At 26.1% G+C, this 13,940-nt stretch overlaps 1 protein-coding gene across 1 annotated transcript; it reads left to right on the top strand.

Moving 5' to 3' along the window:
- Positions 1-11,794: 11,794 nt before the first annotated feature.
- LOC114169023 (NAC domain-containing protein 90-like) lies at positions 11,795-13,163 on the top strand. The gene is made up of 3 exons (XM_028054032.1): positions 11,795-12,133; positions 12,243-12,532; positions 12,613-13,163. Exons 1-3 carry the CDS (start codon positions 11,965-11,967, stop codon positions 12,871-12,873), a joined length of 720 nt encoding a protein of 239 aa, XP_027909833.1. The 5' UTR covers positions 11,795-11,964; the 3' UTR covers positions 12,874-13,163.
- Positions 13,164-13,940: the final 777 nt, after the last annotated feature.

Below are 13,940 nucleotides of genomic sequence, written 5' to 3'. Positions count from 1 at the left end.
ATACCGTAACTTAATATAAAGAGTTTGTGAAATTCTTGAGAGAAGAAAGATTGAGTTGGAACGATATGAACCTTTTACATTTAATTTGAAAGTTCTTGATTAAATAAAATGATTTATTTGTAAGTAAAATAATTATTTCAACAAAGATCTTTTATTTAACAAAATATAATATATAAAAATTAGGGTTAAGTATGTTTTTAGTCCCTGAACTTTAATCCAAATTTAGAATTCATTCTTGTCCGAAACTTTAATATATTTTGGTCTTAAACTTTAAAAATTAATAAATATAGTCATTTTAACTCAGTTACGTTAACTTTTTTTTTGAGGTGTTAAACATATTTCTCAATAGATATTGAACCAGGAATGTATAAAACAGTATAAAAAAATTTCAATATTAATATGAAAAGCGTTCTACACCTCAAAAAAAATTAACATAATTGAGTTAAAATGACTATATTCATTTATTTCTGAAGTTTAAGGACCAAAATGTATTAAAGTTTCAGACAGGGACGAATTTCATTTTTGGGTCAAAATTCGGAACTAAAAACATACTTAACCCTAAAAATTAATTAAGACTTGATAATTATTAACTGTATATTTTATATATTACATAGTAAATGTAAGAATTAAAAATATGGCATTAATTCTTGTCCATTCTAATTTTTTTAAGTTTCGATATTATTTTTTTCATCAACTTAAAAAAATTTAAATTATCATATAATAAATTTATCTATGTTTTTTCATCCAACACGGTCCAAATTCGTTAAAAAAGAATTGGTGGGTATACTTTGCTGTCCCTTTGCCTACTCTTGAGTGAGGAAAATTTGACTAAAGAAATATAGAAACTAATGGTCAAATCTTTAATATTTGTTTATACAAAAACACTTATTTGAAAGGTGTAAAATTTGTCTATTTCCACATACTACGTACTTTAATCATTTTCCGACGTTACATCATTAATTACTAAGTCATAGATACGTTACTAGGTTATGTATTAGGCAAAAGGAAACGCGGAATCAAATAGTAGAAGAGTTTGTGTGTGTTTTGTTCAAACAAAAACACACAACAAAAGCTTTATTAATTACTACATTTTAGTTTGGTTAAGTTTGAAATAATCAGTTTTAAGGAATTGATTTGCGTATGAAATTATAAAACGATTTATGAAAGGAATCACTTACATTAGAAGTTATTTTTGAGGATTTTCGAAAGTTTTTTAAATATACTTTTAAAGAAAGTCGCAATTGAAGTAAGAACTTGTAACTATTGAAGTCAAACTTATCACAGTTAACTTTATAATGCGACTTGTTTCTTGATTAACATAATTATTATTATTATTATTATAACATAAAAAATATGAGTATAATGATGGGTAAAAGGGATGAATTTTATTTATTTTTACTAGATATCAAAAAAGTTTTCTATTTTTTTAAAAGTATTTCTTACGAAACAATGAAAAAGAATGTATTTTTAATTTCATTTTTACTCATTGTTGATGAGGAGCATGAAAATAACTTATTATAAAAGTCCAAGTCAAAACGTGGGGTATTTGGACACACAATGATTATAATTAAATAATGCATTATGTTTTTATTATTTTCTTGTTATTTCATTTTTTCTTGTTGTTAGATATCTCTAATTGTCTATTTGTTTGTGCTAAAGAAAATTCACTTTTTATTTCTAATATTTTTTCATTATAAATATTTGTAAAATATATTTTTATTTATTGTCTATAAAAATAATATTGTTTATGTAAACTTTAATTATTAAATCATTTGTGTCCATTAGAAATATCTTTTGGTTCCTGATTTGGTCTTGTTTTTTTACGCGTTCAATTTAGTTTCTGTTTTATTAAATTATTTTCAATTTCATCCTTTTGGTTGATGTCGTTTAAATTGATAACGACAAAGTGTACATGCTAACACTGTCTACATTACGTGACCTGTTTTAATTATCATTGTTTGTATTTTGTTCAAATAAGTCCTTATTTTAGTTAAATTTGTTTATTTTAGTCTCACCCTCTATTTCATTACCCTCAACCTCCACTTTATCATGACCCTCATCATGACTTTCATCATCCTCACTCTTTATTTATGACCATTCACCACTGCATCCTTTACCATTGCCACCACCACCATTATCGTCATAACCACAACCACAACCACACTAAAATCATCATCACCACTAAACTAAATTCACAACCACAACCACCACCACCACATTAAAACAATAACCACCACCACAACCACCCTACAACCACCCCCTACAATCATCACCATTTCACTACAATCACCACCACCACTAGCACCACACTAAAATCACATTCACCGCCTTACATTAAACCCACCAACAACAACACTCACGGTGGTAGGAGTTTCAGTGTGATGGTGATGAATATGTATTTAGTGTGGTAGTGGTGGTGGTGGTGATTTTAGTGTGGTGGTAATGATTGTAGGGTGGTAGTGATTGTTTTAGTTTGTTGTTGGTGGTGGTGGCAGCGACGCGATGGTGGTGGTCGTGGTGAAGAGTCATGAAATAAAGAGTGAGTGTGATGAAGGAGTTCATGGTGATGGTCATAATGAAGTGGAGGTTAAGAGTAATGAAGTGGAGGTCGAGACTAAATCGAACAAATTTAATTAAATTAGAGACTTGTTTGAATAAAACACAAACAATCATAATTAAAACAATCTATGTAATGTGAACAGTGTTAGTCTGTACACTCTGTCATTATCAATTTAAATGACGTCAACAAAAATGACAACATTAAACATAATTTAACAAAATAGAGACCAAATTGAACGCAAAAAAATAGGGGACCAAATTGAAACAAAACAATGACCACAATAGTATTTAAACCTTATAGATAAGCTCAAAATATGGTAATTGATGTAAGCTTCTTATGTTATATTTAAATTCCATTTTATTAATAACAATAAATTATGTCAATATACATGTTCAATTCATTTACTGTATGTTAGCATGTATATTGGTGGATAGGTATGTCAATGGGACGGGTAGGGTATGTGTAGTAGCTTTCTCGTCCCCTACCCACTAGATAAATATCACTCATCCTTATATTCATGCGAGTATTTGTTATGCGAGTATCTGTATATTTTCTTTAATATCAATGGATATTCACAAGTACCCACGAGTATTTACAACAAAAATTAAAATATTTAACAACATATTTTAACTATTCAAACAAGATACAATACATAACATTTATAAATTCCAAACAAAGTTCAAATAACTCCTTTAAATAGTGTTTAATGGCGGTTTACAAAGAAATTAATTATTTTTTAAATCAATTGATTAAAAACAATCGGTTCAAAATCAATGTGTTTTTTTAATTTTTTTAATTTAAATTAGAGTATAACGAATACAAGTATCTATAGGTACGAATATTATGATAAAAAATTCTTGTACCTGCTATATATGGATATCTGCGAGTACAAATTTTTTTGACATCCTTGAAGCCTGATATCCTAACATTGTTTCATTATAATGGATATAATTTAATATATCAATTGTATTAGATTGAGTAAATTGATTAAAATATTAAAAACAGTTTACTCAAATTTATAATTTTAAAATATTACTTCTATAAATTATATTATAATTTTAGAAAAAATAGAGTTTATAATTTAATATTTACAAAATTGAATAATTTAATATTTAAAAAATCACTCTATTAATAGAATAATAAATTAAATTAAATAATAAACTGTCTTTTGAATCAATCACCATATTCAAGGCATTGTCCATCGCATTCTTGAGTCAATCACCACATCTGAAAATATTGTCTCTTTTGAAAGTTGAAATTCTGTCACGAGTTTTCTTCTCCACATACGAGATCAAAGTTTCAATCTCAAACTCGTATTTATTTAGTCAATTACCGCATCTAAAATATTATCTTCTTTTAGAGATTAAAATTTCATCACAATTTTATCATGCGTATATCAGTAATTGAATGAGAAAAATATATTTAAATGTCTTTGTGCAATGAATATCATAATAATTATGCTTTATGAATATTGACTGTGTAAATAGAAAAAATAGTGAGAAAATGAAAACTATGTGGAAGACCCTTGAAATTCTTTTCCATAGATTGGGTCTTCGGTACCTTGATGACATGTGGAATTACGTATATTCTCGCATGTGCCTACGTATACAATAATAGAGAAATGCATACATAATTATTATTATTTTTCATTGTTAATATGATTTTTCAGCACTATATGAGCTTTTGTGCATTATTCTGAGATTTTCCAGATTCATTCACATAGTATTAAGTTTCATGATTTTATGAGCAATTAGAATTTCTTTCTAAATTTAATTAATTTATGTTTAGTCCTATTAATATTTGAGATTTTTTTTTTATAATGAAGTAAATTAGTTTTTAGGTAAAATTATTTAAAGTAAAATAATGTTGAATAAATATATTTCACCCCGAATTCAAAAATAGAACACCTAGTGCTAATAAAAAAGTCAACACACGTGAAGTCGAATTAATACACATGTCAACTGAGTTAGCATTCAATGTTTTTAATTCTTACATTATTAGTTATATGACAAAAAAGGAGAGGAAACTTCACACAGATATTTTTTATTTGATTAAAAAGAAAAAAAAAGATTCTTAAAGGAAACATTATGAAATTATCTCATTATTTTGTCTTCTTTAAAAATTTTGATAGAAAATGAAAAGTAATAATTTTAGTTTCTCATAAAAAACAATAGTTTGTGATAATTTTGTAATTAAAAAAACAAAAAATATCTTTGGTAGACTAGTATTATAATTAGATCAATTATTCCCTGGAAAAAGGTGTTGGTTGGATTGACCGGTTACAATTTGATATATTGAATTCCACTAATAAATAAATAAATATATATATTAAGATTAAATATGTTTTTTTTTTTTAATTTTTTTATTTTAAAAATAAAATTTGTAAATTTAATTTTTTTAACTAATTTTTTTTAATTTATTTGACATTTCAAATACGCTTCAAAATAATTTTTGTAGTTAACACTAAAGTTGAAATATGTGTCAATTAGTATAAATAATTTAAATGTTATTACGAGACTAGAATATTAAATAAACTTAAAAAAAATTTAAATTTGGTTAATAGTACTAAATCTAACATTTTTAAAATTAAATAATTAAATTAGGTCAATGTTATAAAAAGAGACTAATTCTAATTTTTACTTTAAAACTAAAAAATCAAAAATATATTTAACCTTATAATATATATATATATATATATATATATATATATATATATATATAATTTTTACTTTAAATAATATATCAAAATTAAATTTTTCACACAAAGTACTTAAAGGATTATATTTTTACATAACATTTTTGTCAAAAATTAATTTTACTTATCATACTAAACTATTAATATTATTAGTATATTTTTGTCTAGACTAAAAATAGTTAATAATATAGTGCAAATGTTAATATTGACAATCAACAGAGATCATTTTACAATTATAAAAAAAAAAGAAGAAGAGTATAATACCAAATGAATAAATAAATTACATTAAAATTAATTTTTAGCAGAAACTTCAGATGACAAAAGTATATTTAAACCTTACTTATAATTAAAGGTCTTACAAATAATTGAAAGTTTGCTGTTTTTCAATAGGAGGTGATGATAAATGTGTCTGGTGCGTCACCCGAGATTTGCTATGTTTATTTAAAAATGAATTATTTTTATACACGAAAACACAAATGTTAATTTTTAGGGTTAAATATATATTTGATCCCTATTTTTGTCAAAATTATTCAATTTGGTCCCTATTTTTGTTGTTTGTTCAATTTGATAATCATTTTTGTAAAATCGTATTCAATCGAGTCCTTTTGACAAACGGTGTTAAAATTGTTAATGGCACAGTGACACGGTGTAACTTTTTGGGTTAAGTGTCAAATTTTGGAATATATGATGGCACACATTGGCACAGTTAAAAAGAAATTGGAGAAAAAAGTTTGAATTACGTAAAAAGATAAAACATGGTAAAGTAAAAAAAATTAAAAAGTTTAAATTGAGGGTTTACTGTAGCAAGAGTTCGAGAGGAAATTGGGCATTCGAGAGTTAGAGAGTTCGTTGAGTGAAAAATTGAAATTGGGCATTCGAGAGGTCGAGAGATAGGAAAAAATTAAGGTTGGTGAGAAAGGGGAAAATTAGGGTTCTTGGGTGGTGGAGTTTCTTGTTCATCAATTAGGGTTCGCGAAGAGGGGAATTTGCGCTTGAAGAGTGATTTGCGATTGAATCTTCGAGATTGCGTTGGAACCACGAATATGAGACCCACCGCAACTTGGTTGCCCCCAACTATTACAGCAAGAGGAGGAAGACGAATGGTGACAAGACATACCTCTCAAACACGAATTCTGAATCACCAAGTAGATTGTGCACAAGTTTCTTGTTGGGCACAATTTTGCTTGAAACCTATCAAACCCTAATTTCTTCCCCAAATCAATTTCACTAACTTTTAAACCTACAACGGCCGTAAAATTTCACTATGTCAACGTCACTGCCAAAAATTTGACACGTAACTCAAACAGTTTCACTGTGTCACTGTCTCGTTAACAATTTTAACACTGTTTGCCAAAAGGACTCGATTGAATGCGATTTTCCAAAAATAAGGACCAAATTGAACAAACAACGAAAATAAGGATCAAATTAAATAATTTTGACAAAAATAGGGACCAAATGTATATTTAAGCCTAATTTTTATAAAACTTTGAGTTAAGATAATAAAATATATATAATTAATTTTTAAGATAATTATAAAAATAAAATATGTATAGAAAAAAGTTTTTTTTTTAAATAAGTGTTAAAAGGTAAATTATTTATAAATAAATATTTTTAAAATAATAATTAAAGGTAAAACTAAAATATTGAAATGAGAATACAAAATATTATATCTTCTTTATATATTGTTATAAATAAGAGAAACTTTGTGTACAATTTTTTTATTATACTACTTTTATTTTAATGAGCTTTATCACTTTTTGTTAGTTTTAATTTTTAAAATTTATTTAAATAAAAATATCAATACTATTTGTATATTTAATATATAATTAATAATTTGAACGAAAGGAATATAAAAGAAATAATATAAATTGCATATTTATATCAAAGAGGAAGAAAGATAACTATATTATGAAATAATAATTCGTCATGTAATTTTAAGTGGATTTTTACTATTTTTTTTCTTTTTTATGGTTTGTATAATAGTTTTAAGATTTTAAATTTTAAAATACAATTAAGATTAAAATAAAAAATGAAATATCTACATAGTTTATTAATTGTTATAACGTTATTTTAATAAGTAAAAACATTCACGATAATGATAACATTATAAAAAGGGTGTGCAGAAAAAACAACAGTTATAAATTTGTATTGTAATAGATGACCATTTTTAAGTTTAATAATATTTTCAACAAGTTTTTTTTCTCATAATTTTTCCGCTGAATTATTTTCAATTTTTTTTTATATTTTATATTTTTTTAATAGTTTTTTTATTTTATTTTTTATAATTTATGATGTAAATGTCGTTCTGTTATGTAGAGAATGCTGCGTGACTTAATAATCCCAAAGTATCCTATGAAAGAAAAGACTCACAATATAATAAATCTCAAAATAATCTTATTTTTCTAATCATACTTTTAGAATTAATTGAAAATTAAATCTTTATAAGTGTTAGTTTAAAAATATATATATATATATATATATATATATATATATATATATATATATATATATATATATATATATATATATATATATAACATGCTATATTTGATTTTGTTTATGAATTAATTTATATATAAAAATTATAACTTTTAAAGAAAACAAATTCATTTGATGTTTTCCTAAAGAAGTTTATAGAAAATGTGTCAATGAACCACTATGGAGATAACTTTAGCTAACTAGCAAGTAGAATATTCAAAGTATAAACTGAATGTTAAATTATTTTAGATGCTAACTAGTAGCGTTCAAAATTTGAGTTCGAAAGAAAAATTGGAAAATGCATAATTCTTTTTTTTTTCTTTCAACTAATAAAACATAATAGAAAATTTGAATTTGATCGGAATAAAATTTAAGTTAATAATAATAATGTTAAAATACTTTTTGTCTCAATTTTCGTCAAATTTTATCAAATCAGTCATAATTTTGTTTTTTGTGTTCAAATATGTCATAATTTTTGTCAATTTTGTTCAATTCTTCCTTGCTAACACGGTTTAAATCATTAACGATCATGAACAATGATTATCACATGTCACTTCGTACTTCTTTTTTTTATTTTTTTTAAAATGTCCACGTGTCAATCCAATAACATGCTACGTGTCAAAGTCAATATTTGATATTTAATTTGATCTCTATATTTGTGATTTTTGTTCAATTTAGTCCCAATTTTTGTTAACATAAACCAATTTTGTCTCTCCAAATTGAAATCAAATTTATTTTTTATATTAAAATTCACATTTTTAAATAAATCTTTTTATCTAATATATTAAAATTTACATCATTATAATTTTTATATAAAAATTAAATTTGGTCTTATCTTAGACAGTGACAAAATTGGTTAATTTTAACCAAAATTGGAACTAAATTGAATAAAAATAATAAATATAGGGACCAAATTGAATATAAAACATTGATTCTGACACTTGGCACGCGGCTGAATTGAGACGTGGACATTTAAAAAAAAAATATTAAATCATATTAGCAAAAAATGACCTAATTGAACAAAATTGATGAAAATGAGGACCTATTTGAGCACAAAAATAACATTAGGATTTGATTTAACAATACTGGACGAAAATTATGACAAAAAATTTATTTTAACCTAATAATAATAAATTATTATTATTATTACGTTTTATTTTAAATTTTTTATAACTAAGATAATCATTGAATTTTATCAAATAATTCTTTTTTTAATTTATTAAATCCAACAAATCGTTTGTTACCTTTCATCAATTTTTTCTTATTTTTTTTTCATTTCTCATTATTTTTTCTTTAATTCAAATAACCATATCCTATCTTAAATTCACTCCAAAAATTTTAAAAAATAAACATTGTCTAAACATTGCAATTAAGGATGATAATGAGACAGGACATGTAGAGTGGACTGTCTCGTTCTTATTCTTAGAGTAAATATTCTCACTCTCATCTTAAATCCTCAAATCTTAAAAAATAAACACAATTTAAGAGTTGTAGTTAAAGATGCCAATGAGATAGGACAAGACGCAATGAGTGTGACCATCTCATTCTTATTCACAAAGTAAATATTCTCAATCTCATCTTAAATTCATTCTCCAAATCTTAAAAAACAAACATAATTTAAGAGTTGTAGCTAAGAATAACAATGAGACAATATGCCATGAGTTTGTCTATCTCGTTCTTATTCTTAAAGTAAATATTCTTTCTCACTAGGTATGTAATTTTTATCTTATTCTCAAATTTATTGGAGAACTGGTATATCTATTTCTGTGTTAATATTCGTACCTTTATTGTTTCAAATATTAATTAATTTTTTAAAATTATCTATTAAATTAAAAATATATTTTATTAATTTAAAACAAAATGACGATAAGAACTAAGACAAATATTAAATGACAAAACGGATATGTATTTTTATATTTAATTTAAAAAATTAAACATTACATATTCATACTCATTTAATACGCACTAGAAAGATTCTAAATTTTAGACTACATTATCATCAAAGCTGGAATGTTGATCTCTACTTTGGTTTTCAACCCAGTTTATTTTACGTGGAAAGTGACATTACCAAGAGTTGGATTCTATGTTATTTGATTAAGAAAGAGAAGTCACTAGCACCGTACTAATCAGTGTTAATATTTGCTTTAGATGACTTGTTTTTTGGTCCCTCATAGTACTACTTAGTCATGGAATAAAAAACATAGACGATAATATATTTGTATTAAACTCAAAATAAAGAAAATAAAAATAAATAAAATTTGACTCTAGAAAATTAATTTAAAAACTTTTATTCTTTAACTAATGATAAATTTACTTTCCATTTTTTTTAATTTTAATTATAAAATTATCATGTTAATTCCAAATAAGTATTTTTAACATTCTTACATGAACATTGAACAAAACAGTTAAACATATCGGAAATATTTTAATTGAATGACAAAGTAAACCAAAAAAAAAAAATTCATATATAAGCAGACAACATATTTATGTGAAAATAGAGATTGTTATGTTTTCAACTATGATGCACCGATACTTCAATGGGACACGTATCGTGTTCGATACTTTAAGATACTTTGTCAATATTTGTCAATAAAGTATATTATTTATAAAGTCATACTATATTACAAGAAAATATTTGAATAATGACCAATTTTAGTAGCAAAAAATAATTAGTCATTATATAGTGACCAAATTGACAACTAAAATAGTTTCAAAAAATTATAATTGGTCTTTAAATTGATATTCAGAATAGTTTCAATTATGAATTGATTCTAAATTGGTCACTAACATTAGCTACTAGGTTTTGACTACCAAAATAATTGGTCTCTAATTAGGAAATTTGGATTCACACAATAACAATCATATAATTATTATATTTTTTAAGAATTATTGTACATTTTTCAATATTCATATATCACGTATCTATCACGAATCATATCTTATTATTTTGAAAATAAACGTATCGATGTATCGAATACATGTCGTATCCGATACACGTATCGTATCTATGCATCATATGTTTTCAACAATGAAGATTCATATTTATATTGCAAGAAATTAAAAAAAGTAGACATAATTATAAAAATAAAAATAAATATTTTTTACAATTTTATTATAGATAATTTTTTTATTACGAAAATTTATTTCATTTTAAAAAATATCAAATCTAAAAAATATTAAACAAAAAATTTAAAAATAATTTCTTAAAACATGTACTTAATAACACAATTCAAAAAGAAATATGCACATTAAAATAATCAATGTCTTTATATAATAGTATAGATAAGGGGTAAAATGTTTATTTTCATAATAAAATAAGATATAAAAACAATAAGAATAATAATAATAATAATTATTATTATTATTATTACGCTTTACTTATATAATTGGATTTCATGTGTAATAAAAAATAATACTACTTTGGTAGACTTCAATATAAACAATTCTTTTATCAGATATACTAGACTTAAATAAAATTTTCTTAGCACCCTTTATTTAACCGCAATGTTATTCTAAGTGATTAGTGTAATTTACGTGGTAAAGTTTCAATCAGTGAACTTTAAAAAAAAAATACTGAGACTAAAGAAATTAAATAATAAGTGACTATTATTTTAAAACAGATGTTTTCTTTTAAAACGATTATTATACAATAAAAACAATTATTTTGCCAAATAAAACGGGGATAAAAACCACATTATTTTGTGGAGAGGAGAAGAAAACATGACATATCTGACTTGTTCCACCAGTGAGATTTCCCAGCACACAAATGTCCATTGACATGTTGACAAAAAAAAAAAAAATCTCTGCAAAATTAGGCTTCAAGAGAATTAATTAGGTTTGCTTACACAAAAACCCTAGCTGACTTAAACATAAAATGATTGCATTTGCATACACCTAAAGAAGCAAACTTTTTTTTTTTTCCTTCTTATGGTTTTGGAGAGAGGAGGACTTGTTCAAAATGAGATTTTATTGGATATATAGGTATGTAGCCATCATAAGGTACCCAACATGGATAACATAGACGATTTCTCCTTCATTCCCATAACCGCGTCAAAGTTTCCATCAAAACTTCCCAAATTTTCTAATTTTACACGGTGAATCTCTCTGCCCCACCACCCTATCTTTTTCTCTTTCAACCCCCTTCACGTTTATACATATATATATTCACTCATCCCATTATGCAGAAAAGTAAAACAGACATAAAAACAGCTACTTTCATATTACAAACATCATGGAAGACCATCATCCACCTGGGTTTCGCTTCTTCCCAACAGAAGAAGAGCTTGTTGGCTTCTACCTACGAAATAAGCTCGATGGTTCAATAAATGCTGCCGCCGCCGCCATTGATAGAGTTATACCAGTTGTTGATATCAATTCCCTGGAACCATGGAACCTCCCAAGTATGTGACACATATTAAAATAAATAAACAAATTTTATGTATTCTCGTAACCTCTCTTTTAGTCCTGAGTTTTTGTTCATATGATTCATTAATTTTTTGTTGTTTGCAGCACTTGCTGGGGAGCTATGTCGTGGGGATACAGAGCAATGGTTTTTCTTTTCACCTGGGCAAGAGAGAGAAGCGAGAGGAGGGAGACCAAGCAGAACCACATCGTGTGGGTACTGGAAAGCCACTGGTTCACCTGGCTATGTTTATTCTTCTGATAACAGAGTCATTGGGGTGAAGAAATCCATGGTGTTCTACAAAGGAAAAGCTCCTATGGGAAGAAAAACCAAATGGAAGATGAATGAGTACAGAGCCATCTCAGTCCCTCACCAATCCAACCCTGTCACCCCTCAGGTACACACAATTGCAAATTCTTCGTGTCTCTGTTTTCCGACATCACATTCACATGTTTAATTATGATGTTCGGTGTGTAGTTGAGATGCGAATTCAGCTTATATCGGGTGTACATCGTATCTGGAAGCTTTCGAGCATTTGATCGACGTCCATCGGAGAGTGGAGGAACAGAGTCACGTGTTCATCAGAGTTCTTCATCTCAGGTTTCTCACTTGCTGGAACTTTCTCAGCTTTCTCAGCTCCCAGAAGGTGGAGGAGATTCAAGTAGCACGAACTGGAACGAGGAACAGCTTCAAGAACCGTCGTGGGAATTGGATTGGGAACACTTCAATTGGGTCTGATTCAAATGACTCAAGAACTCAATGACTTGACATCGACCAAATCATAGATAATGAAACTAAACTCTACCATATTTGTTTAGAACAGACAATAATCGTATCATGTTAAAGAAGAAGTTCTGTTATTTAACCCCATTTTGTTTGCAGACATAGCTTCTACTTAGACGACACTTCCCACTATTTTTATCCAATTTCAACATCAAGTCCATCTCTTTTCCACACCCACTACTAGCCTTTGTAAATTATTCTTCTCATTATTATAACAATTAATTAAACATCAACTCCTCAGTTCATATATTGTTCCCACTTTTCGTTTCCCCAGCTAAACACTCACTCAGTGATTTTGGTTTTGTCGTGAAACTTTTATTTGTTTTTTTTTTTTTTAAATTTTGTTGACCAAAAAATAAAAGTAAAAAGTTTACTCCAACCAAGCACCAACAAGCAGTTAAAAGAATGATTATACTATGAATTACTGAAATTTACATAATTTTACATGATTATAAAATAATTTAATATTTATGAGACAAAAATATTAGTTTATTGGTACTAATCCTTTTACATACTGAAAATGACATTTCCCCAACCAGGTAACAGCACGTGCGTTGAGTGCACAACAAACCACCGTGTACGGTTGAGTTTGTGTATGGTCAACCTGAATCCTGATGTTACGACTCCAGATACTTTAATTTTGTTTAGTGTTACTAATTTTTAAGAAAATAGAAGTTTCTCTTGGAAAAACTATATCTTAATGATAGTTTTTATTTTATAAATAATAGTTTCTATAATTTAGTATTATACCTGTAATAAATTTACTTATTTTTAAATATTAATTAGAAAATACGTTTTAAATTATAATTGAATCAAAATTTAAATTAGTACCAGGATAATAAATCCATCCAAACTAATGGTTCCTCAACCGTACTACTTACTTCACTGAACAATCCCCAACCACGACCATATCCAATTCAACATTTTAACCTTACCTGAAAATAATAATAATAATTACTGTAAATATTTTAACGTCCAGATACATTCATACATTTAATGGTTTACGTATATATTATAAATTA

The sequence above is a fragment of the Vigna unguiculata genome, chromosome 11 (assembly GCF_004118075.2).
Source record: "Vigna unguiculata cultivar IT97K-499-35 chromosome 11, ASM411807v1, whole genome shotgun sequence".
Taxonomy (NCBI): domain Eukaryota; kingdom Viridiplantae; phylum Streptophyta; class Magnoliopsida; order Fabales; family Fabaceae; genus Vigna; species Vigna unguiculata.
The sequence above is the reverse complement of the archived record's forward strand: the minus strand, read 5'-3'. Positions and strand labels throughout refer to the sequence as shown.